Source organism: Monodon monoceros, unplaced genomic scaffold (genome assembly GCF_005190385.1).
Source record: "Monodon monoceros isolate NGI ecotype Baffin Bay Population unplaced genomic scaffold, NGI_Narwhal_1 Super_Scaffold_10, whole genome shotgun sequence".
In the NCBI taxonomy this organism is placed as follows: domain Eukaryota; kingdom Metazoa; phylum Chordata; class Mammalia; order Artiodactyla; family Monodontidae; genus Monodon; species Monodon monoceros.
In genome coordinates, this window is record NW_021703766.1 from 55,769,031 (window position 1) to 55,796,422 (window position 27,392).

Consider the following 27,392-nt stretch of genomic DNA (forward strand, 5'->3'; position numbering starts at 1 on the left):
GCGCTCCGGAGTCCACGCAGGACTGAGCGCCGCGGCCGGGCGGGTCGCGGGCCTGGGAAGAACCCGAACGTCTCGCTTCATCGTTGGTCTGCGGCTTTCCCGGCTCTGGACTACACTTCCCATCGTCCCCCGCGGCGCGCGCCCTGCTTGCGCCCCCTGTCGGCATCAGGGCTCATAGCCCGGGTCCATAGACCCCTTAGGTGGGTGTGTCTGTTGGGGGAGTCCCCACCTCCAGAAAATACTTACGAATGTTTTGCGTTTATTCTTACGCGTGCTTTTTAAAAGATCTGGGGCGAAGTCTTGTTTCATGAGACTGTCAACGAGTTGCAAGACCCCAGAAGATTTGGAACCACTAGTTTAGAAGGAGCAACTTGGAGACAATTTAGAGGATCTTGTTGAAAATTTGTCCAACCGTGGGGAAGTGGTTGAGTAAATCACTAGCCACCGCTGTAATAGACTATTTATAGATAATACAAATAATGCTTAAAAAAAAAGTGGTCATAAGGAAAAAGTCCTACTACATGATATTAAGGAACACTTATCATTATTTCATTTACACATTACATTACTTAGAATTAAATATTTGTAACATGCCAGGCACTGTCCTAAGCTCTTTTATAAAATACTGAGGTTTTACTGATGAACTCAGGAAGTGGTTAAATGGCATCATTGTTAACACTTGGTTGTTTTCCATTCCAGTTGTGGGTGTTTTTTTTTGGGGGGGGTGGTTAACCTGTGTGTCAGTAGGTGGGTTTGACTTCTTTTGCTGAATGTTCTCTTGTTGTACAAAGGGTCCAGTTGTGAATATATTTGTCAGTTGATGTTGTTCCACATCATTTTTGATAGTTGCTTGGCATCCATAATATGGCTGTGCCAAAAATGATTCAACTACTTGCCTACTTGTGAACTGTTAGGTACTAATCTTTGGTTCTGTTTTTTCAGCAAATATTGTGCACACAGTTTTGCTCACTGTTATATCTCTGTGCAGGGGCACGTTTATGTGATGATAATGGAGTACGGGACCTGCTCCATCTAATTTGCCCACTGCAAACATTTGTTGACTCAGGCAGGGTCCACAAAATGGTGTCTGCCAGGCCTTAGGTATGGCTGTAAGGTTCTTTGTGAGTTAGGAAGTTAGGGTAAGAGCCAGGGAGACTTCCAAAGGTGTTACATTGTGGGAATGAGACAGTTAAATGCTTTGGTTCTGGGAATGTTTCATTGTGGGCTGGGCTGATGCAGATCAGGCAGGCTTTGCTCCCTGGCCTAAGGACGGCCTTCCTTGTCCTTGGGACACCATCCTTAGTCACTGGACCAGGTCTGAGCATCCCCACCTCAGATTTGCATCAGTAACAGGGTGGAGCTGGGTAAAGGCCACAGTTTGTCCCAGCTCCCTCTAATTTGGGGGGATGGGGAGTAAAGGAGGTGGGCATTTGTCACCGTGGCATTCTGGGAGCTGTGAAGCAAGCCTAGCCTCTCATGTTTGCTCTTTCCTCCCTCAGCTCTGCCATCTCAGGACTCTGCCCTTCCCTAAGAGAGAAACCAGGAGGAGGACCCGTCAACCCATGAAATTTTGACAGTCATGTCCCTTGTGAGTTTTAAAATCATATAAGTATTTGCTTTCCTTATCCTGAAGCTTCCCACCTGGGTTCCATCCAAGAATCTGGTTCTCAGAGGTTCCCATTTTAGGGAATAAAAAGACCAGGCAGGGCTTCCCTGGTGGCACAGTGGTTAAGAATCTGCCTGCCAATGCAGGGGAACGGGTTCGAGCCCTGGCCTCTGGAAAGATCCCACATGTCGTGGAGCAGCTAAGCCCGTGCGCCACAACTACTGAGCCTGCACTCTACACCCGCTAGCCATAACTACTGAGTCCATGTGCCACAACTACTGAAGCCAACGCACCTAGAGCCTGTGCTCCTCAACCAGAGAAGCCACTGCAATGAGAAGCCCTCGCACCACAATGAAGAGTAGCCCCCACTCGCCACAACTAGAGAAAGCCCGCACACAGCAACAAAGACCCAACACAGCCAAAAATTTAAAAAAAATAAAAATTAAAAAAAAAAGACCAGGCAGCTAGTACCCTCTCCCATAGCCCCATCCACTCTGATCAGTGCCCGCACGGATTCATTCTATATAGCATTCCATATCTTCTGTTTGCTTGGTATTTTGCTGGGAGGCCAGAGGGAGAAGAAATCCATTTCCTTACACAAAATGAGAGCATCCCTTATAGGAACTGAGGTTTGATGAAATGGTGATGGTTACTGATGAGGGATCACACACAAAAAAGCAGGGAAGCTGGTATTGGTTGGTCTCAATTTCAGTGTGGGGGGTGACATCTCCTGTATTGACAACTGGGTGTGTAACTGAAGTTTAGCTGGGAATCTAGGAGAGATTAAGATGCCAGAATTAAGGTTCAGTTTGGAGTTGAACAGAGCATTGGAATCTTGGATATTCTCCATCAGCTTCTTGAGTTTAAAAGCAAACAAAGTGCAGAGCTGAGGACTGAAAGATAGACAGATGGATAGATGTTCAGAATCTGGGTAGTCATAGTTTTGGAACAGCCTTAAGAGATCTGACCTTGGAGACCTCTGCATCCAAAGGAAGAGAATGGTTGAGTCAGTTATTTCACTTGATAGAAAATTGTACAGCTAATAAAGTAATCTTCATTGAAGATTTTTCTCATAAGGAAAAATGTTTGTGATACGCTTTCACATAATCATGAGCCTACATTTTGAAGCAATTCTTGACTTAAATGAAAGTTCTGTTTTCTAAGATACAAAATATTTTTTAATAAAACATTTTGGGGAAAGTCTACCAAAAATTGTTGGGTTTTGTTGTTGTTACTCCATAAAAGTACAAATGATAGGTTTCACATTGAGAATTTATCATATACCAAGGACAGAGTAGGCAGTGTGCTTGATTATATTGTCACAACTGAGAAACTCCATTTGGCTGGATTTTAATTTTCATCCCAGAACTGAGTACAAGAGCTTTGGTTTGTAGTAAAAAGGGAAGTTCAAGAATATTTGAACATCTCTTTTACCTGTGCTCATCTTTTCCTGTCACTTTTTCACATCTAAGGCCTCCAGCCCCAGCCTTCTTTTTCACCAGAACACCCCGTTCTTGCAGAGACCTCCTCCATCTCCTCTCACCCCAGTGAAAAACATTTCCTTGAAATACACATGTAACATACCTGCCTGTTGTTCCAGGGTTCAGACTTGTTCAGGGATGTGGCCGTAGTCTTCTCCCAAGAAGAATGGGAACAGCTGGTGCCTGCTCAGAGGGATTTGTACAGAGATGTGATGTTGGAGATCTATAGCAACCTGGTCTCACTGGGTAAGGCAATGTGGTCAGTTTGGAGGTTACCCCTGGGCACATCTCTTCCTTCTTACCAATTTTGGGGTGTCTTTTGATTGGTTAAAGGGTAGCTCTATGGCCTGAAGCTACATCTTCCTCAGTCTTCAGGTGACTCACATATTCCCCTGGCCCGTCCTGCAACTGCCTCTCCTGCTCGATAACCAGGCCCTAGGTCTGAATTCTGGGGCCCCGCACCGTAACTGCATGGCATGTTTTCTTCTCACATCCAGGTTTTGCCATTTCCAAACCTGATGTGATCTCCTTCCTGGAACAAGGCAGAGAGCCCTGGATGGTGGAGAAAGTAGCGACAGGAGGCCAGTGCCCAGGTGAGTGAGGCATGTGTGGGGAGAGAGAGCCCACTGCAGATAACTGTCTAGCTGGCTGGTGAGGGGCCAGTCCTTTTGAGTTAGAAAAATTTCCTTCCAAGTTGCCAAACTCAGAGGTCTGGTCTCAGTCATCATCTTCCGTAGCTTATCGTCAGCATTTGACAAAAGTGGTTGTTCCTTCCTTCCTGAAACATTTATGTATATCTGGGTCATCACTACCTCTTGTTCTCACCTACCTCATTAACCATCCTCAACCTCCTTTGTTGGATCTTCTCATTTTCTGTAAAAGCTGGAGCACCCCAGGGCTCAGACTTGGGCCTCTTCTGTTTATTTCCATTCCCCAGGACCTTCTCCATGACCATGCTATACGTACCACTCACACCTGTGCTGTCTAATGTGGAGCCACTGGCCACGTGTGGCCATCGAAATTTAAATTCATTACAATTAAATACTTTTGGGGTGGGGGGCATGACGTGTGGCTTGTGGGATCTTAGTTCCTGGACCAGGGATCAAACCTGGGCCCCTGGCAGTGAAAGCATGGAGCCCTAAGTACTGGACCGCCAGGGAATTCCCTGCAATTAAATACACTTTAAAATTCAGTACCTCAGTTGCACTTGCCACATTTCAAATGTTCCATAGCAGTTTTGTGGCTTGTGGCTACAGTATTGGACAATGCAGATACAGAATATTTCCATCACTGGAGAAAGTTCTTTTGGACAACACAAATTATTACCTTCATGTTCAGCTTCTCCCTTAAAACTCCAGATACCTCTATCCTACAGCCTTCTTATCAACTCCACTTGGATGTTCACCAGACACTTTGAGCTTAAGTCCAAAAGGGAGTCCTTGATCCTTCCTAACAAATATACTCTTCCCCCTTTCTTCTGCACTTCAGTAACAGGGGACTCTATTCTAATTGCTCAAGTCAAAAACTGCTGAAGCACCCTTGACTTTTCTGTCTCACACATGTATTCAGTCTGTCAGTCAGGAAATCCTGTTCACTCTGCCCTGAAATATATCCAAAATTTAACCACTTCTTACCAACAAACAACACTGCTACCACCCATGTCCCCAGCACCACTTGGACTACTGCAGTAGCCTCCTCCCCGTGCCTCTGCCTGCACTGTTGTCCACTACAGTGCATTCTCCACACAGCAGCCGGACCGTCTCAAAACTTCAGTGAGGGTGTATCACATTTCTGCTCAAAACCTGCCCACAGGGCTTCCCTGGTGGCACAGTGGTTGAGAGTCCGCCTGCCGATGCAGGGGACACGGGTTCGCGCCCCGGTCCGGGAAGATCCCACATGCCGCGGAGCGGCTGGGCCCATGAGCCATGGCCGCTGAGCCTGCACGTCCGGAGCCTGCGCTCCGCAACAGGAGAGTCCACAACAGTGATAAGCCCGCGTACCACAAAAAAACCCCACAAAAAACAACAAACCTGCCCACAACTTCCCATCACTCAAGAGGAAACCTAAAACCCATACCATGGCCTAGAAGGCTCTGTGTCTGTACTGTAGCCATCAGCCACACATGCTGTTTAAATTTTAACTAAAATGAAACATAGAATTCCATTTCACAGTCGCCCTAGCCACAGTGCCAATGCTGAGTGGCCATGTGTAGCTAGTAGCTGCCGTACTGGAATAGAATAGAACATTTTCAGTATCACAGAAACTTGTGTTGGACTAAGTTGCTCTAGGAAATCTGCCCTGCGGTCTCCACTCTGACTTGATTTCCTACCACCCTCCATGTTGCTGACTCGGTTATAGCCACACAAGCCTCTTTGCTGTTACATTAACAGAGGTTGGCAAATGTCTTGTTTAAAGGTCCAGACAGTTAAGTGTTTCAGGCTTTGCCCGCTCTGTGGGCTCTGTCGCAAGTACTCAGCTCTGCCACGGGAGCACGAAAGCAGACAATACAAGTATATGCATCCTGGCTTTGAAACATCAAGCGTATTCCTGTTTCGAGGCTTCTTCCCTTGCTGTCCCTTCTGCCTGGGGTGCTCCTGTTCTGGATGGGGGATTTCTGAACCTCAGTGGTATTGACATTTTGAGTGGGATAATTCTTTGTTGGGGCCAGGGTGGAGGGGGTGTCATTCTATGCATTGCAGGATGTTTAGCAGCTTCCCTGGCCTCCCTTTACTTGTGAAGCCAAAAATGTCTCCAGACATTGCCAAGTGTCCCCTGAGGGGACAAAATCTTCCCTGATTAGACCCAAAGTTACAGTGTGACACGAGACCAAAATCATGTCCATAAACAGTTTCTGCAGCATTCAAGAGAATTTCAAATGGGAAGCTAAGAACTAAGTGTTACTGATGTGGTAGGTTCATCCACGTTGAAGTGGTAGTTAACCCCTTGGAGTGAGTGAGATCAGGGGTGGAGTGAACATGGGGAGAGAAGCTGTGTGCTGCCGTGTAACCTAACATATTCGTGGTTCCGAGAATTAGGACATGGGCATCTCTGGGAGGCCATTATTCTGCCTACCACACCTGAAATGTCACAGAACAGATTTTTTTGCTTTTGTCGTTTGAGTTTTGACAGCATGTGTTTGTTTGAGGTGCTCAATTTGTTTACTCCTTAGATATGTGGGTTTGTGTCATATTTAAAGAGAACTTCACCCTCTGAGGTTATGAGTCTCCTGTGATATTTTTCTAGCTTATTTATGATGAAATTTATGACCCATATGGAATTTTGTCCAGTGTAAGATGTGATTTCATGTTATTTTCCAGATTATTATCCACTTATTGAAATAGCATTTATCTCTTCACCACTAATGTATAAAGCCACCTTTGTTGTCTGCTTTATCACCTCTGTATTTGGATCTATTTTTGAACTTTCTGTTCTAGCCCCTCTCTAACCATGTGTCTATACCATTATGATTTTAATTTATTAAGAGTTTAAATGTTTTAAATATCTGGTACAATTAGTACCTCTTCGTTCTTATCTTTCAGAGTTTTCCTGGCTAGTCTCATTTACTTTTCTATCCAAACCCTAGAATCAGAATATTTGCTTTCAAAAAAAATAAAATCATGCAATTTTTCTTACTGCAATCACTGTAAATTTATAGATTAATTTAGGAGAAAACTGATTTTATTATGCGGAATCTTCTATTGAAGAACACGACAGGATTTTCCTTTCATTTATGTCCATCCCTGATCAAGGTTTTAACATTTTCTTCATATAGATCTTATATGTGTCTTATTACATTTATTCCTAGGTAGTTTATATTTATTGCTGTTACTGGCATAATCTATAATATAGACTAATATGGCATTCATTTTATACTCCAACTGGTTATTTTTTTATATACGACAGAAGCCATTCACATCTTCAGATGAATTTTGTAGCTAACGCAACTTACTGAATTTTCTCATTGTTTATGACAGTTTCTTATGTAACTCTCTTGAGCTTTCCAAGTATTCAATTATATCACCTGCAAATGGTGATAATTTTTTACATTTTTATACCTTGCAGGTTGTTCTCTCTTGCCTGATTAGGATGCTGATTATGTAGTACCCGCAGAACACTGTTAAGAGGGGTTTTACGTACTAATCTTGTTCTTGGCCTTAATAGGAATATTTTTAGTGTCTTTCATTAAGCATAATATCAGCCATAGGAATGAGATAGGGGTATTTTCTTAGGTTAAAGAAGATCCACCTTTTCATATTTTATTTTTTTCTTTCCATCTATAAAATCTGCATTATATGAATAGGTTTCCTAATACTGAACTCCTGATACTGAATACTGAATCTAACATTCAAGTGTTGCATTTCTTGAGCCAGTTGTGGTCATTTATAGTTTTTATGGAAAATGGTTTAAAAATTTTTTTAACTTATGGTAAAATATACATAAGAAAATTCACCTTATTAAAGTGTATAGTTCATTGGCATTTAGTACATTCACCACTATCTAGTTTCAGAATATTTTTATCACCCTGTGATATTGTGATTTATAATAAGAAATATATATTTGTTCTTCATCCCTGTTTTTTTGGCACACAAGTCTTAAAACCCTTGGAATCTCCAGAGTCATAAGTGTCTTCTTATATGCTAATTAGATTACTGGTGGCTGGGGTCTCCTGGATAGCTTCAGGATGGGGTCTGGTTGAGAGGGGAACCAATTATGTGATTAAAGGGTTGGAACTCTCAGCTCCACCCCCAACCCCAGGAAAGGGGGTGCTGGAGGTTGAGTTAATCACTAATGGCCAATGATTTGATCAATCATGCCTACATAGTGAGGTTTCCATAAAAGTCCCTGAAGTATGGGGTTCAGAGAGCTTCCAGTTTGCCGAACACATGGAGGTGCTGGGAGGGTGGTGTGCCCAGAGGTGGTATGGAAGCTCCACAGCCTTTCCCCACATCTTGCCCGATGCATCTCTTCTGTCTGGCTAGTCGTAAGTTACATCCTTTGTAATAAACTGGTAATATAGTAAGTAAACTGTTTTCCTAAATTCTGCAAGCCATTCTAGCAAATGATTAAAACCCATGGAGGGGGTTGTGGGAACTTCCATTTATGGGGGGTGGGGCGCTGGTAGGGGCAGTCTTGTGAGACTGAGCCCTTAATCTGTGAGATCTGCAGCAAGATAGTGTTGGAATTGAATTTGTAGGTTGCCCAATCAGTATCTACCAGAGAGATGGAGGACTGCTTGGTGTAAGCGAAAAACCCACACACATTTGGTGACCAGAAGTGTCAGAAGTGAAGTATGGAGAGTAGAATGGTGTTGAGAATTGTGTTTTTCCTAGACATACCCTAGAAGGAAACCCATACCCATTAAGCAGTCATTCCTCATTCCCCCTCCCCCCCAGCACTTGGCAACCACTAATCTGCTTTCTGTCTCTATGGATTTGCTTATTGTGGATATGTTGCATAAATCATACAATATGTGGCATTTTGTGTCTGGTTTCTTTCACTTAGTGTGATGTCCTTAAGGGTGACCCATAATGTAGCATGTGACAGGATTTCCTTCCATTTTAAGGCTGTATGTATATGCCACAATTTTTTAATCCATTCATCTGTCAATGGACATTTGGGTTGCTCCTACCTCTTGGCTATTGTGAATAAAGTTGCAGTGAACATGGGTGTGCAGGTATCTCTTTCAGATTCTGCTTTCAATTCTTTTGGATATATACCCAAAAGTAGAATTTCTGGATCATATGGTAATTCTGTTTTTAACTTTTTAAAGAGCCACTATACTATTTTCCATAGTGACGGCACCATTTTCCATTCCCACCAACAGTGCACAAGGGCTCCAATTTCTCCACACCCTATCAACACTTTTTTTTTTTTAATAGTGGCCATCCTAATGGCTGTGAGGCAGTATCTCATTATAGTTTTGATTTGCATTTCTCAAATGATTAGTGATGTTGAGCATCTTTTCATACGCCTGTTGGCCATCTATATGTCTTCTTTGGAGAAATGTCTATTCAAGTCCTTTGCCCATTTTAAAATCAGGTTATTTGTGTTTTTTGTTGAGTTTTAGGAGTTCTTTATATTGTCTATTAACCTCTTACCAGTTATATGGTTTGCAGATATTTTCTCCCATTCTGTAGGTTGCCTTTTCACTGTTGATTTTTTTCCTTTGATGCACAGAAGTTTTTAAGTTTGATATAGTCCCATTTGTCTATTTTTGCTTTTGGTGCCTGTGCTTTTGTTACCATATCCAAGAAACCATTGCCAGATACAGTGTCATGAAGCTTTTCCCCTATGTTTTCTTCTAGTTTATAGTTTTAAGTCTTAGGTTTAGGTCTTTAATCCATTTTGAGTTATTTTTTTAAATGTGGTATAAAGTAAGGGTCCTGCTTCTTTCTTTTGCATGTGGATATCCAATTTCCTCAGCCCCATTTGTTGAAGAGCCTGTCCTTTCCTCATTGTGTGGTCTTGGCATCCTTGTTGAAGATCATTTGACAATATGTATATGGGTTTACTTCTGTGCTCTCTATTCTGTTCCACTGGTCTTTATGTTTTCCTTTATGCCAGTACCACACTGTTTTGATTACTGTAGCTCTTTAATATGCTTTGAAATCAGGAAGTGAGAGAGGCCTCCAACTTTGTTCTTCCTTTTCAAGATTGTTTTGGCCATTTGGGATCCTTTGAGTTTCCATATGAGGAAAACAAAACATTTTAATGCTAAGGCTATACATAAGATTTTTAGACATTATTTCATTTGTTGTTAAAAACAGTAACTACTAATGCTAAATAATCAGCTTCTACAAAACTGCAGCAGATCCTATCAGGAAAATATAAAAATAATACAGAGGACCTCATTATTATTGTTGCTATTTTGCAACTTTACAAGAAGTAGAACAGAAGCCAGAAATTAGAAAATTAGTACTATCTTTGTATAGTTATAGCACAATATATGATTAGAGATGGCTTAATCCAGATGAGTGCAAAGTGCTCATGGAATAAACACTGTACTCTGACCGCCATAAATCAGCAAAACTCAACTGTGTCTGATGTCTGTGACAGAAAATATGGCATTTTGGAGAGAGGAGTGCTTTTAATGTCATGTCCTTAGAGGCAGCAGTTTTTTTCACATTGCCAAAAAGACCAAGTAATGTGTTACCACTTTAGTTCCTAAAACCAGATTTCCATTAGGGCATAGTTACATTCCCAAACTAATTTTCTTCTGTCCACCAGGCTGGCTTTAATATTCCTTGGTCCACTGCAATCTTTTGGTCCCTTCTTTATAGGATGGCAGCCAGGTGTTGCTAACCATTGAGTAGATGGACCACCAGTTCATAGGTAGCCATTATAATGGATGTGTTTGGAATCTGTCTTAGCACAGTTGTTAGAGCACAATAAAGAGACCCGTAAAGAGAGTTTCCCTCTTCAACAACCAAACATGGTGTCTGAAAAAATACCTCTACTTTTTGCTCTTTTCACTCTTTTTGTTCTTACAACTTCACGTGGTGCAAATTTTTGAGGTGACAGCAGCATCATTCCCAGAAAATTGATACTTCTTTCACAGACTTTTCATCATCTTGCATTGTCAAAGTAATCTTTTATTCCAGTAGTTTTTGCTTAATAATTTCACAAAAAAAGCAATAGTGGTCTCTGATATGCTACCACAGGAAGCAGACGTGCCCCTATAAAGTCCCCTTTGGCCTTCTGTGTATAACCTATGAATACATTCAAAAGCACCCATTCACTTTTCCCCATAGTTCCTTGCATGAAGCTGAAACCAATTCTTTATTAACCAAATGGGACTGATTTCTGTGACTGCAGTAAAACGGGCCACTGTACGGAAATCATGTACCAGGTAGAATCAAGATCAAATACACCATTCAGCCTTTCCTCGCAGTTTGAATAACCAGCAAAGAATATTGCTCTGGAAGAGGCCACCCCTATTAAATTTGGGCCTAATCTTCTAAACAAGGAAAAAGGCCCTCCTTTTTCCAAGGACACTTTTAGGCAGTGGAAAAGTCCAGGAGAGACTGGTCCAGCTGACATTAGCTCTAGCTACGGTGTTCAGCTAAACTTCAGAGACAGAAAGCATTACAGCAGAAGGCCACAGCTGTGTTATTACACCTTCCAGTGGACATGTGAAAATAGCCCTCCTATACCACCACATCCCCTGTCAAGCAGATGCACCGTCATGTTCTTCTGGCCAGAGAAGTATCCAGTCACCCCTCTCCATCATTTTTAAAAATCTACTTTATTGAGGTATAATTTATATTAAATTAAATGCATGCATCTTAAGTACAATATTTTAATGGCTACTGACAAATGTATACACTTAGATGACCACTGCCACAGACAAGATAGAGAACATATTTATCACCCTGAAAAGTTCCCTATGCTCTTTCCCACACAATTGCTCATACCCCCCAGCCCCTGGCAACAAATGATTTGCTTTCTGTTACTCATATGTGTCTTTTCTAGGGTTTCATAGAAACATTCATTTTTTAAAACCATGGTTCAGTGGTGATTCTGATCCACACCAACATTTTAGAACTACTCTTATAATCTCTCTGATTACCTCATTCATCTTTATTTATGGTATTTCCTCTTTCTCTGTTCTACTCCATTTTCTAATTTCTTAGTCACATTGAAGAGCTTACAGATATTATCCTGAGTCTGAACTTTCCAGTTTTTACTATAGAAGTTACTTTTTCTGGAAAAGGAAAAAACAAATACATACTTGTTTTGTTCTTTTTCAGTATTGGAGTCCAGGTATGATACTAAGGTATTATCTCCAAAGCAGCACAGTTATGAAGTACAGTCACCCCAGTGGCAGATAATGGAAAGCCTTACAAGTTATGGTTTTGAGTGCTCAAGTTTCCAAGATGATTGGGAATGCAGAAGTCAGTTTGACAGGCAAGAGGGAAATCCAGATGGACATTTGAGTCAAATGATAATCGATAATGAAGAAATGTCCGCTTTTGACCAGCAAGCATCTCTTACTTTTTATCAGAAAATTCATATTGGAGAAAAACCCTATGGATATAATGAATGTAGAAAAGACTTCTGGCAAGAGGACTTCCTTATTAATCATCAAGGGATTCATACTAATGAGAAACCCTACAAATGTAAGGAATGTGGGAAGGCCTTTAAATATGGCTCACGACTAATTCAACACGAGAATATTCATTCTGGCAAGAAACCGTATGAATGTAAGGAATGTGGAAAGGCCTTCAATTCTGGTTCAAATTTCATACAACATCAGCGAGTTCATACTGGTGAGAAACCTTATGAATGTAAGGATTGTGCAAAGGCCTTTAGTCGAAGCTCACAGTTGATTGAACATCAACGAATTCATACTGGTGAGAAACCCTATCAGTGTAAGGAATGTGGCAAGGCCTTCAATCGGATCTCACATCTTAAAGTACATTATAGAATTCATACTGGTGAAAAACCCTATGCATGCAAGGAATGTGGGAAGACCTTTAGTCATCGTTCTCAGTTGATTCAACATCACACTATTCACACTGGCAAGAAACTCTATGAATGTAAAGAATGTGGGAAGGCCTTTAATCAAGGCTCAACTCTTATTCGACATCAGAGAATTCATACTGGTGAAAAACCCTATGAATGTAAGGCATGTGGGAAGGCCTTTAGGGTGAACTCACAACTTAAGCAACATCAGAGAATTCACACAGGAGAGAAACCCTACCAATGTAAGGTATGTGGTAGGGCTTTCAAACGGGTCTCACATCTTACTGTACATTATAGAATTCATACGGGTGAGAAACCATATGAATGTAAGGAATGTGGGAAAGCCTTCAGCCATTGCTCACAACTGATTCAACATCAGGTAATTCATACTGAGGAAAAGCCCTATGAATATAAGGAATGTGGGAGGACTTTAAATCATGACTCAACTACCATTCAACATCAGAGAATGCATAATAGAGAAACACAAGTGAATTTAATAAATGTAGAAAAACCTTCCATCAGCACTTATCCCTTATTAATCATCAGAGAATTTATGTTAGCAAGCAACCATATGAATGGAAATAATGGGAAGAGTCCATTAGCTTAGGCTAATCACAACTTACTCTTTTTATCTTGGAGAAAGACATGAAGAATGTAATGCAAGTGAAAATTCCTTTATTCAGAGTTGTCCTTTATCCTGAGTAATAAAATTCATATTGAAGAAAAATTATACAGATGCAAATTTTTTAGACCATGATTGTCAAAGATGAAAAGGTTGGAAAAAATTTTGTCTCTAACACACACCAGAATCACATTTTCTCACCACAGTGTAATAATTTTAACAATAGCCAAGTGTGAATTTTATTGGAAATTAAAAAGAAAAAAAAAAAAAACAGCTGAATTACTCTTGGGTTAACAAGAAACTAAGTCATGCAGTTACCATCAGTGGTAATGAACAGAATGACAATGAGAGTTTTTACATGTCAAGAAATGTGTGATGTGGCTGAAGTTACTCAGAGGAACTTTTATGGCCTTTAAGTATACGCAAAACATGAAAACCTGAAAGATAGTACTCAAATATACTAAATGTACTATTTAAGAAGCCAGAAAAGAGAATACCAAACACCCTGATGATGAATAAATGAACAGAAAACAAAAACAGAAAATGATGAAATAGAAAGTGTTATCCTACAATAATCTCATATTTTATTTCTTTCTGATCCAAGAGTAAACTAAATTTAGGAGACTGTTTCTTAGTTTCCAGGTTGTAGATTATCTTTTATAATATCACAGACAGAAGGGGTTGGTTGCCTACCTAGCAGCCATACCCAATTCCCATTCCTGTTGGCAGCATTTGTGTCTTGTCTTAGAAGCTGCAGATGTCACATGCTAATTTTCAGCCCGCTTTGCAGCTCAAGATGGCCCAGATGTTCCAGTGTATGGCCAGTATGTTCTAGGAATCTACAGGGCCTTCTGGGAAAGATCTTCCTCATTCAGAAGAGACAAATACATTAGGAAGACTCCCTCCTCTTTCATCTCTTGCTTTTAAACATTTTCCTCTGAGAACTTGATGCCTGGAGCTGCTGCAGCCATCTTGGAACCAACAGCAGAAAAGAGAGGACATCAAAGAAGCTGACCCAGCACCCTAACACTGAGCTACGAGGCCAATTTGGAACTGTCTCTTAGATGCCTTGTTATCTAAGAAAAATAAACCTTTATTGCTGAAGTTACTTTTAGTTGGACATTTTGTAAACTTGAGCTGAAAGCATCCTAAGTGATGTAACTTCAAATTTTATTTTATTATGATTGGTAAATGTGGCCTGAAAGTATCTACTTTTTTGTATTTAGCATTTTTCTTTGTGGCTAAGTACAGGATTGATTTTTGTATGTGTTCCATAACATTGAAAAATAATGTATATTATTTTTTGGATACTAGATTCTATTTAAGCAGTAGATTATAATGATAAAATTCTCCACATTCTTATATAATTTGGTATACTGGATCAGAATTTCCTAAAATTGAATTTTTTAACCACAATCTTGAATATCCAGAGATTTTTTACTTTATGTTGTTTGACCTATAAAGACATATAACTTAACCCCTATTTAAGAGTCATACTTTTATCACTAAACAATATCCTACTCTGCTGAGTGTAGGGGTCAACAAACCAAATCTGGCCTGCTGCCTGTTTTATAAATAAAGTTTTATTGGAACACAGTCATGTTCATTTATTTACATATTGTCTACAACAGTAGAGCTGAGTGGTTGCAACAAGGACTGTGGCCACAATGCCTATTTATTTCCTATCTGGTCCTCTAGATAAGAAGTTTGCCAACTTTGGCCTAGTATAATCCTTTTGGTATTTTATTTCCATACTGTATAACACTAATAATAATGATTTATCCTTGTTTACTTGGCATGTTTTTGCCCATCCATTTATTTTCAACCTCTGTCATTTTAGTTATTTCTTATAAAAAAACATATAGCTAATTTTTTAATAACTCAAAATACAAATTTCTTTTTCTGTAGGGAAATTCAATTTATTTTATTTTTTTTATTTATTTTATTTTGCGGTACGCGAGCCTCTCACTGTTGTGGCCTCTCGCGTTGCGGAGCACAGGCTCTGGACACGCAGGCTCAGCGGCCATGGCTCATGGGCCCAGCCGCTCCGTGGCATGTGGGATCTTCCCAGACCGGGGCGCGAACCCGTGTCCCCTGCATTGGCAGGCAGACTCTCAACCACTGCGCCACCAGGGAAGCCCCACATTTTTATTTAGTGTAATAACTTCATCTTATTCCTTTCATTTTACTTTGTACTATTTATGTTTTCTTGGTCTTTTCCTTTCCTTATGTTCCTTTTCTCTTGCTAAATTGGAACTTCCCACTGTGCTTAGGGTAGTGGTTATCTCCCCATTCTTAATCATTATTGGGCAGAATGAGAGCACTATTATACTTTCTAGCCCATCATTAGTTTTCTTTGTTACTGTCCTCTGAGAAGAGACCATCCTTGCTTTCTCTTTCCTTTCCTTCACAGCCTGTTCTTTAACATTTCCTCCATTTTATTAACCTAATGAAAACTCATAGCTTTACTAGTTTTACTCTTATTTACAGTAAGTCCCCTACATACGAACGAGTTTTGTTCTGAGAGCATGTTCGTAAGTCCAATTTGTTCATAAGTCCAACAAAGTTAGCCTAGGTACCCAACTAACACAATCGGCTATATAGTACCTCCTGTAATAGGTTTATAATACTTTTCACACAAATAATACATAAAAAACAAACACAAAAATAAAACAGTTTTAATCTTCCAGTTCAGTACCTTGAAAAGTATTGTAGTACAACAGCTGGCGCTTCTTACCAGTTTCATCACCGCTGCTTTTATGCTTCCAGACATCCTGGGCTTAAAGATACTGTACTACTGTACTCTACACAGTACTGCATAGTAAAGTACACAAAAGCACAACCACTTGGAGAGGATGCATACACATGACAATGTACGCCAGACACATGAACTAACGTGATTGGATATGCAAATGCATGTTTGCATCTTTGAAAGTTTGCAACTTGAAGGTTCGTACGTAGGGGACTCACTGTATTTGATGCTTATATTACTTACTGCCAGACCCATTCATGATTTCCATTTAAACTTAAATATAGTATTCAGAGTAACATTCATTGCTGGCCACTCTTTTTTTTACTGTTTTCCCCTGTCTTGAGGTAACAGATTTATTTCAAATGCAATTTGGTTAGACTATTTTATTGAGTATTTATATTTATCTCAATAAATGTTAGTTGGTATTCTCTGAATCCTTATATGTCCAAAAGAGTTCCTTGGACCTTCACAAGTTATATTTTTGGTTAGTGGAATGTTCTTGGATTACAGTTTTTTTCTCAGTAATCCAGAGATGTCACTTCACTGAATTCTGGCTTCTGATCTAGAAGAGGAACCCAATGCTAGTCTGTTTCTCTTAGCTTATGGGGATGTATTCATTTCCTGTTGCTGCTGTAACAAATTATCAAAACTTAGCATCTTAAAACAACACACATTTATTATCTGGAGGTCAGAGTCTGAAACAGGTCTCAGTGGGCCAAAATCAAGGTCTTGACAGGGCTGTGTTCTCTTCTAGAGGCTCTATGGGAGAATCTATTTCCTAGCCTTTTCAGCTTCTGGAGGCTACCCACCACCTTTCTTGGTGTGGCCCGTTTCCACCTTCAAAGCCAGCAGTAGCCAGCTGAGTCTTTCACACATTGCATCATTCTGACACTGACTCTTCTGCCTCCTCCTTTCTTTTCACCTTTAAGGACCCTTGTGATTATATTGGGCTCATCTGGACAACCCAGGATAATCTTGTCCTAAGGTCAGCTGATTAACAAGCTTAATTTTATTTGCAACTTAATTCCCTCCTGCCATGTAAAAACATACCCACAGGTTCCTGGGATTAGGACATAGACATCTTTGGAGGGCCATAATTCTGCCTACCACAGTAACTGCTTCCATCCCAGCATTTGGCAAGAGTTTCTTTCTATCCTTAGAATTCGGGAACTTAGCAGGATATATTTAAATATCTCATGTCTTTTTTTTAGCCCAAGGTAATTTTCTTCTAAATATTGTTTATTACTTCTCAATTGTTCTATTTTATTTCTGCTTAAAAATGTTTAATATTTTGAATAAGCAGTATATCTTCATGATTCAAAAACTTGGAGATGTAAAAGGGATGCAGTAACAACTAAAGTGTGAGATTCAACCTCTTTATGCTAACATCACTTTTAATATCAGTAATCGTAATTCCTCAAAATAACCTTGCAGTCAGATTTTCTTTGTAGGAGAAAAAATAAGACAGATGTAGAAAAGTGACTTGCTGAAAACCACAAACTACAAGTGACTTGTAGAATGTGAGTGGTTGAGTTGGTATTTACAGTCAGATCTCTGTGACTCTAAAATTTCCTTCCATGAAATACAAGGCCTACAGGGAAATGTTCCTCTATTTATTCCAGCCCCATATGGGTGGAATCAAGGTGGTAAACTCTTTAGAGAAAGCAATATCAGAGATAGCAGACATTTGCTTCATGACATCACAGAAGCCATGAGGCCAGATGAAAACAAAACTATATTAAGGGATAGAAACTCTGAGTTCTGGGTCTGGCTCAGGGAGAAACTGTTGCCTTGGGCAAGCTTCGAGACCTTCTGAGGGAAAGCATCCTTCCTCAGAGAGTGGGCAGACCAGGCCATGCATATTGTAGATGAGCGCTTCAGGATGGGTAACGCTAATTCTGCAGTCCAAGGCTTCCTGAATTTCTGCAGGTACATTACAATCAGCAAAGGGAAATGACTAACTGTGGTGTTTGGGGCAGAGCCAAGACAGGCCGTACCGTGCTATTGATAAGAAATTGTTTTGAACAAACCCATCTTCATGTTTTAACATTTTAGGCTGTTTTTGAATTTTTCTGTATAATAATTTTGAGTTTATTTAATGTAAAAGTCATGTTTTTATCATGTTTCATGTTGTTTGCGCTTTGCTGCAGAACTTCAGGGTAATAAGAAATTTGGAGTTATTACCCTATTTGTAAAGGGGGAAAGCAAACCTGGAAGCAGTTATCACAATCCCACAGGCAACCAAACAGAAACCCACATTCATGTTTTCTTAAACCTACACAGTTTCTGAACAACTCCGGTCACACTGATAGACTGAAGGAAGGTTGAGAGTCACACCAACTTTTCACACATAACCAAGGCCACACATTCTAAGACCTGCGGTCACACACAAAGACACGTCACATTCAAAGCCCTCCTCGCACGGTCACGCTCCACGTCGCAGAATCCCATCCGCCACCCACGCAGAGGCAGGTGTATCCACTCACCTGCCTCTCCCCACCCTCAGTCACTGGCACCGTCTTGGGCCAAACCTCTCACGTCACAGACCCACAGCCTCCCCTCTGTCACAAACAGGCTGCCCAACAGCTCATACCCGGAGAAGTACGCAGGACAGGTAATGGCCCACAGGCACAACTCACGGAGAAATATTCGGTTCTGGGCGGTCATACGAGGCCAAGTTTGAGGAGATGGAAGACCGGGCTCCAGCTTGACCAGAGCGACACGCCGAACTACACTCCCAAAAGCCAACTGCGGCCGGGGCCCAATCACGGTCCGGGTTTGTCTTCCCAGCATTCTTCGGGCGACCGGCCCTCCGGCTCTGGACTACATTTCCCAGAAGGCACTGCGGCGGGGGCCGCTCTCGGATGCCTTCTTCTTGTCCAACTGAGGAGCCCACGCTCCCTGGAATTTATAAGCGGGTTCGTCCGCGGAGTCTTCGCGCGTTTTAATTCCGGGCGATTGTTTCCGCGTTAGAGCGGGTCGACGTTCGGCTCCGCCCGGGGCCGGGTCCGAGCTCTTTATGGGTGGCGGGGAAGGTACTTTGGGGGTTCGGGGGTGGTGATGGGATGACCAAGTTCTGGCTATCCTGCCTCTGGACTACGTTTCTCAGAGACCATGGCGGCAGGGAATGTGTCCAGCCACAAATAGATCCCAGCGTCTTTTCCTTAAAGATACTTAATCTGGGATTCGTAGACCCCACAAACCACTTAAGGTTTTGTGCAGTTTTGCTTTTTTTTTTTTTTTTTTTTTTTTTGCGTTTTCTCTTAGGAATAGGACCGTAGTTGTATGGATTCCCAAAGTTATCTGAGCCTTCCTCAGTATATTGTCAAAAAATACCAGAGCCGGACAGAATCGAAAGCTTCTCAAGGCAAACTTTATTCAGGAATTATTGCCATAGGGCGAGAGACCTTTGTTCATAACTGGGCTCCATTCCAAATACAAGAACAAGTGGGGATTTATAGTGAACGGGGGCGGTGTCACTGGATATACGGTTACTAAAAAAGAACCATCAAGGGTAAGAGGGAGAATCTGGCTAAAAGGACTTAATAGGGTTCTTGCTGAGGGCTGGCGAGAGTGATGAGATGTTAAGGATGGGGGCGGGTGGTGGTGTTCTTGATAAACTGACCTAGGGGAATTCTTCCTAAAACTGGACTAAATGGGTGAAGGACAGAGCCCAAGACTGGGGCCTAGAGGAGCCTGACTAGAGTTAGTTCAGGGAGAGAGAGAGAGTGTGTGTGTGAGTTTAGAGAAAGAAAGAGACTGACTGACTGATATCCATTGATAAATATATGATATATGCCGATATAGATGTCACCCTATATATACAGATGGTCCCCAACTTACGATAGTTCAGTTTAGGATTCTTTCACTTAGCAATGGCATGAAAGCGATATGCATTCAGTAGAAACTCTACTTTGAATTTTTAATTTTGACCCTTTCCTGGGCTAGTGCTATGCTCTATGATGCTCTCATGATGCTAGGCAGCAGCAAATTGCAGCTCCCAGGCAGCCAGGAGGTTATGAGGGTAAACAATGGATATACTTACAACCAGTCTATTTTTCATTTTCAGTACAGTGGTCAATAAGTTACCTGAGATGTTCAACCCTTTATTATAAAATAGGCTTTGTGTTAGACGATTTTGCCCAACTGTAGGCTCATATAAGTGGTCTGAGCACGTTTAAGGTAGGCGAGGCTAAGCTATGATGTTCAGTAGGTGTATTAATTGCATTTTCGATTTAGAATATTTTCAACTTACCATGGGGTTATCAGGCCATAACCCCATAGTAAATTGAGGAAGATCTGTAGCTATAGATGTGTGTATATATACATACAGATTTATATATACATATATATATATATATATATTTGCTAATCACTATGTAGCAAGCACTATAATATAGTAAGCACATAAGTCAATCCTCACAGCAACACTTTGAGGTACATAATGTCACCTATCCCATTTAAAGATTAGAGAACTGAGGCATGGAGAAGTTAAGGATACTGGTGCAGCTGCCCTTCCAACTCCAGCAGTCTCACCCTGTTTAGACTCAATATATGTATACCACCTCTCAGAAATTTGGAACCACTAGTCTAGAAGCAGATTCTGGGAAAGACCTTAAGGTCTTATCTAAAAGGAGTGCCCTACAATCAAGAATGACTGGGCAAGTCATAGACTTACATGTGAATCTCATGTCCATTCATGTAGTGGATTACTCTACAGTTAATAAAAATTATGTTTGAAGAATTTTTCAGAACAAGGGAAAATGTCTGTGGTAATGTTAAACATTCACAATGATGTATGTGTTCTCAAAAAATAATTGTATTTAAATTGCACTGTCAGAAAGAAATTTGCTGATTACATTCAAATACTTTTTTAAATGAGTAAATTCATGGGTGTTAGGTAATTTATTTAACTAGTATTGGACTCAATACATTAAGGCTATCTGAGAAAATTTTTTTATAGTGCCCTCTTTCCCTTTCCGAGGCAAATTTGCCCCTCCCCTTAGGGTCATGTTGTCACTCAGCTCTCAAAGTCTAAAAATGTTGGTTTTTCTTATCAGGATAGCCACAAAGATGTGGCCATCAACTCCACTTAAGCAGAGTGTGTGTGGGTGGCTAATTCCCTCCCTCTCCTCCCACACATAGCCACCCAGAGGGATGTGTACAAACTGGAGAACGACAGGAGTCTCAGCTGTTGGTTAAGACCGTCCTCTCATAATTCACTATCACCTGAGCATCATGATTCCTCCATCTTGACCCTCCAGGGAAGTGCTAAAGTGTTTGACTGCATTTTGGAAGCAACAGTTTGAGATTTGTAAAGCTGGAAATAGGTCTGAGTTACTTCTGAAACTTCACCTTCCTGATTTTTCAAGCCATTCTCTTTACTTTGCTGTATCCATGTACCCTCAAGGGATTGGGCATTTGGATAGCAATAGCATGACCAGGTCCCACTCATTTTCCTACATGGAAAGTTTAGCAATTCTCAGCCAAGTGTGATCGATTGTTGGAACAAGGGAATAGCTGTTGGTGGTGAAGAGACAGCAGCCTAGTAGCTTAGTGAGGAAGGAAAAACAAACAAACCTCACCTGTTTGGCTTTCAAAGGTTTTCCTTTTAAACTCTTTTCTCAAAGGTTTACAGAGAAAATGAGGCTCCTTTCACATGCGATCTTAAACTGACTTTACTTTTGTCTTAGGGCTCAAGCTAAGCTGCAAACTTAGCTTGACTCCAAAATATGGTGGCTCAACATAAGAATTGATTTCCTAGACACTGAGTGCCAGCACCTTGAGCTCATTCTTCCCAGCTTCCAGAACTGTGAGAAAAAATTTTCTGTTGTTTATAACTTACCCAGTCTGTGCTATTTTGTTACAGCAGCCCAAATGGACTAAGACACCTGACATGGGTTTGGGCAAAAAAGACACACACGCACACACGCACGCACACACGCGCACACACGCACACACACACACACACGATCACCTGAACTAAAATTAGGATTGGTACTCAGGGCAAACCAGCTTCAGTACTCTTTGAGCTGGTAGCTCAAGTTTCCTTAGATTTTTGCCTGGTAATTCTGGGCTATTTTTTTCAGATCTTTGATAAAGATTTTTTGGTGTAAGTTTTATTTTTTAAATGTGTTTTTATTGGAAGGGTTGCTCTGGCTTATCTTCTCCTGAAATCCTGTTTTTTTTTTTTTCCTAATTTCTTAAGATCAGTATTAAGACTGTGTATGTGTGTGTCTTTTTTAAATTAGGAAGGTATTTAAAGATATAAAATATGGGAAATGGGTGCTTAAAAACTGTTAGAAGGGTAACAGGAGCTGGCTCTCCAGAAATGCCTTCCAGAACGTGGCAACACTGAATCTTTGGAAGATGTGCTACCTCAGCCACAGCCAAGATGTAGAGACACAGGAGCTGCCACTAGGACCACCACCTGCAAGTGCACACTGCCTTAGCTATGATCTGGGATCAGAAAGTAAGGCGATGAAGCCACCACCACTGCTGCCACACGTACTTTGAAACTGGAGTGAAGAGGCCAGCAACCACCTTTTGATAGCCAAAGCAGCAGAAAATGTTGCTTCTATCATCTGAATTTCACACAAGTGTGCCTAAAGGGTGGAAACTTAGTTCCCTTCAGAGTCTTCAGTGCCAGGAGCTGGAAAATTACTTTCCCAGCCTAAGTAGAGGAAGGCCAACTAGGAGGTGGGAATGGATACTGAATGCCAGTTGACAAAACTAACTACAGTCACTGTACTTTCAATTGTTAAAATTTCTATTTAGTTTTTGTCAGTGTCCTTTGCTTGGTTTGTTTTCCTTTCAGCAGTTAAGATTTTTGTTTCTTCCTTGATCTCTTGATGCATTTTAAGCCATACTTATGTTCTCTCTCAATATATGCTGCTGTCTTGTTCTTGCTCCTGGTTTGGGCTTGTGCACTGCTCCTTGGCCAAGGGCACCCAACCTCATCCTGCGTGCTGCCCTGATGAGGTTGTGTCTGGTCCTTGCAGCCAGGGGGGCAGCTCTTCCAGGTCAGAGCCCACCTAGTATCCCATCAATGTTTCAGGCATGCATTGCTGATTGGCTGGATCCTTCTGGCTAAAGCAGGAACTCTGGGGATTTTGGAGAACAGGAACTGCGTAGTCACATTTGGGAGCTGTATGGAACACTTACTTTTTCCATAAGCATTATTTTCAGTTTAAAACTATTTCTACTAAAGAAGCTCTAACTGACACCAGGCACTAAAGCATCTCTGCTTTTTCATTATTTTTCAGATCAGGTATCCCAATGGGAGAAAATGGAAAAATTTATAAACAAAGATCCTGAGAACCCCAGTTTCCAAGATGACTGGGAATGTGAAGGCACATTTGAAACATATCACAGAAATGAGGAAGGACGTTCCAGTCAAGTCATAATCACTCATGAAGAAATACCTGCTTTGACACAGCAAACATCCCATAACCTGCTTCATAACATTCCACCTGGAAGTAGACCCTATGTGTGTAATGAATGTAGAAAAGGCTTTTGGCAGAAGAAATGTCTTCTTAGTCATCAGAAAATTCATACTGGTGAGAAATCTTATGAATGTCAGCAATGTGGGAAGGCTTTCCATCGCCGTTCCTATCTTCCTCAACATCAGAGAACTCATAGTGGGGAAAGACCCTATGAATGTACCGAATGTGGAAAGGCCTTTGGTTCTGTCTCACTCTTTACCAGACATCAGAGAATTCATACTGGTGAGAAACCCTATGAATGTAAGGATTGTGGAAAAACCTTTGTTCGGCTCTCACAACTTAACGTACATCACAGAACTCATACTGGTGAAAAACCCTATCAATGTACTGAATGTGGAAAAGCTTTCAGTTACTTATCACTGATTATTAAACATCAGAGAATTCATACTGGAGAAAAGCCCTATGTCTGTAAGGAATGTGGAAAGGCCTTTAGAGGTATCACCCAACTTAATGAACATCAAAGAACCCATACTGGTGAGAAGCCATATAAATGTAATGAATGTGGAAAGGCCTTTGGCCATCGTTCATATCTTCCTCAACATCAGAGGATCCATACTGGTAAGAAACCTTACAAATGTAAGGTTTGTGGGAAAGCCTTTAGGCAGGGCTCACAGCTTAACCACCACCAAAGAATTCATACTGGTGAGAAACCCTATAAATGTAATGAATGTGGGAAGGCCTTTAGGCAGGGCTCACAGCTTAAACAACACCAGATAATTCACACCGGTGAGAAGCCTTATGAATGCAAGGAATGTGGGAAAGCCTTTAGTCAGTGCTCACAACTTACTCGACATAAGAAAATTCATACCTAACGTATGTAAGAAATGTGGGAAGGCCTTCGGGCACTCTCCTCTTCCTCAACTTTAAGGAATTCATGCTATGGAAAATCCCCATAAATAAGTGAAGCAAAGACTTCACTGGTCTCATCCCTCAAGGAACATCAGGTAATTATGTACAACCTTGTGAAATGTGGAAACGCTTTTTGGTTCAACTCATGTTACATTCATCGGCAGATTCATCACCATCACATTCAACATTAAAGACCATATTAATGTGATAATGTAGCAAAGCTTCCCAACACTACCTATCAATCATTAGTAATTGGAAAATTCATGCTGGCTAGCAACCATTAAAGTAGAGAAATTTTGGAAACCCTTTAGTTTAAGCTAATTCTAACTTACATAAAGAAAGCAAAAGAGAAAGTAATCCTGTGAATGTCAGGTATGTGGGAAGTTCTTTAGCCATAAGTCTCTTATGGCTAAAGAAAATTCATATTTGAAGAATGTAAGTTAAAAAAAAATCCCCATTCATCATTTACTGTGCATCAGAAAATACACAGTGAATAAAACACCACACATTTAAAAACAACAGTTAAACATTTAACTATCAAGTTGAGGAAGGTGTGGAGAAGTTTGTAACCAATCATATAGGGCTATAGCCCAGGTAAAAATGTAATAAGTTAGACATTAACAAAATATTTATGTTACATACTACCTAATATTTTCTCCTTCAGTGAAACAATGAGAGCAAGATGAAGTGAATGAGCAGTATAAAACAAAACCCGTGGGATGTGACCATATCTATACTCAAAGTTACTACTTTAAATGCATTTACAGATAAGAAAACTACAAACAATGTAAGTAATAAGTGAACCAGAGACCTCGAGAAGGTAGAAAATGAACATAACTCACCAACAGACAGCATTAAGAAAAAAAATTAATTGAAATTTAAACAGAGAAGTAGGTTTTATTAACCTTGAAACCTTTTCTTTGAAAAGAAAATATAAGCACTTATAAATTTCGTAAAAGTATGCTACAGTATTGTTAAAAACGAGGATGTAAACAAGCAAACAAAAAAAAGGATGTAATAACACACATAAAGAGTATTCAAAAATAAGGTTGAATGCTTTACATTTTTGATACCAATAAATTTCAAATTTAGATATACTTCACTTCCTATAAAGACAAACCTAAGTTTTCCAGAGTTGCCTGAATATTAGAAAAGGACAGATTTTATAGGGAATTCACTTAAGTGTTTTTTTTTTAAACTGTAGTATCATCAGTTGTTAGGAGCAAAGATTTACCAAACTATAAGTGTATAGAAAATATCTATGATACAAATTTCCAAGTTTGAAAACATGCAGATTTCATCAACTCCTTTTCTGAATCTTGCATAATTTCAATATATAAACAGAAACCAAGATTTGCAGATGTCCTCAACCTCCCAATTACAAAAAAAATGTTGAGTACCTATGAGAGCCAGGTAGTTTTCTACATGTTAATTGTGAATTTAAATTTAAAAAGTCATAAGAACTAGCATATTAATACATCTTAGTTTTTTCTCTTTAAAATGGAAATATTTTTAAGCCAGTAATATATTCATTAGTATTTTTTAAACTAGAAGATTATTTTTCAGGAATTTAGAAGAACGTATCTATTTCCAAGTTTGATTATCCTTCCACAGTTTACACAGATTAACTAAAAGGAAAATATTTAAAAATTACTTGATCCTTGCATTGAAGAATGGCATGATGACATAGGTAGAATCAGAATGTGATACTTAAAAATAATTATTAACCACAAAAAATAAGAACAACTTAGAATCACCTGGACATATGCATTTTCTTTAGAAAATGTGGAATGTCTTCTTTTACTCAGCCTTCTTTAAAATGGAAATTTTAAAAAATGAGTAGAAAGTTACATTTCTCAATTTTTACATAACTTATACAAATGTTTGTAAAGGCTGTCCTTGGAAGAGAATTGAACAAAACTTTAGCTAAGCAAGTTTAACATATGTCTCAAGAAGACCAGTTCTAACTATGTCTTCCTCTATATCCAAATGACAACATTACTTTTGAGGTTTCCTTCAGTCAAGTATAAAAAGGAAGATTTCATAATATCAGTGTTTTGCTTTATTTTTAAAGTTTGTATTTAAGCATCTCTGAAATCTTTAAGCATGAATCTTGAAAGAACTGCTTGCAGTCCTAAAATGTATTATTTTGTTTTTGTTTTGTAGGAAATAATGTTAATAGTCCTTGAAATATATGCTCCTTAAATTCCTCTGTTACATCGTGAACGACATCAATATAATTTTTCTTCTTTTTGCTTTAGTCTTCCAACCATATATATTCTGTGAAAATTTCTAAACAGAGAGAAAGCAATATTCTCTATTTCCAACTTTTGTTAGGTTTTAGGATAATTGACAAGATCAGAATGAAGTCATTACAGCAATCAGTTATTATGTTTCAGTTATTCTTGATTTGTGACAACTGTTCTTCACTATACCAACAGAATGTTTAAGTGGTTATAATAAAATCAGTCAATTTCATATATAATCTTGTATAATTATGTGAAATACTTTAATACACTGACATTATTCCTTCCAAGTATATTTTTATATTAACATATACCTTGACATGCCTACAAACAATATCCTTTCCAACATTTATTCCGTATCATAATGTTGGTATGTGGACATTCCTTTTATTTTATGTATGCTAATATGCGTGGTGGTATCTCACTGTGGTTTTAATCTGCATTTCCCTAATGACTAACATTGAACATGTTTTCATGTACTTATTTGCCATCAGTTAATCTTTAATGAAATATCTGTTCAAATCTGTGGCCCATTTAAAGTTGATTTGTTTGCCTTCTTTTGAGCGTTGAGTGCTCTTTATATATTCCAGATCAAATCCCTTTTCATATTTGTGAAATGCAAATTTTCTCTAGGCTGTTATCTTCTCATTTTAGGAGTATGTTCTGAGGAGTAGAAATTCTTAATTTTTGATGAGGTCATTATTTATCATTTTTATCTTTTATGAATTGTGTTTTTGGTGTCATATCAAAAGAAACCTTTGCTTAACCTAAAGCCACAAATATTTTCTCCTAAAAGTTTTGTAGTTTTAGGTTTTACATTTAGCTCTATCATATTTTTGAGTCAATTTTTGTATACGCTTCAAGAG

The 27,392-nt window shown here is 39.7% G+C and overlaps 1 protein-coding gene and 1 pseudogene across 1 annotated transcript; one reads left to right on the top strand and one right to left on the bottom strand.

Moving 5' to 3' along the window:
* Nucleotides 1–26,745, top strand: ZNF582 (zinc finger protein 582). The gene is made up of 6 exons (XM_029202858.1): nt 1–200; nt 1,500–1,588; nt 3,207–3,333; nt 3,585–3,680; nt 11,838–13,025; nt 23,399–26,745. The coding sequence occupies exons 2-6, from the start codon at nt 1,580–1,582 to the stop codon at nt 24,241–24,243; spliced, it is 2,265 nt and encodes a 754-aa protein (XP_029058691.1). The 5' UTR covers nt 1–200; nt 1,500–1,579; the 3' UTR covers nt 24,244–26,745.
* LOC114885155 lies at nt 10,386–11,274 on the bottom strand (annotated as a pseudogene).
* Nucleotides 26,746–27,392: the final 647 nt, after the last annotated feature.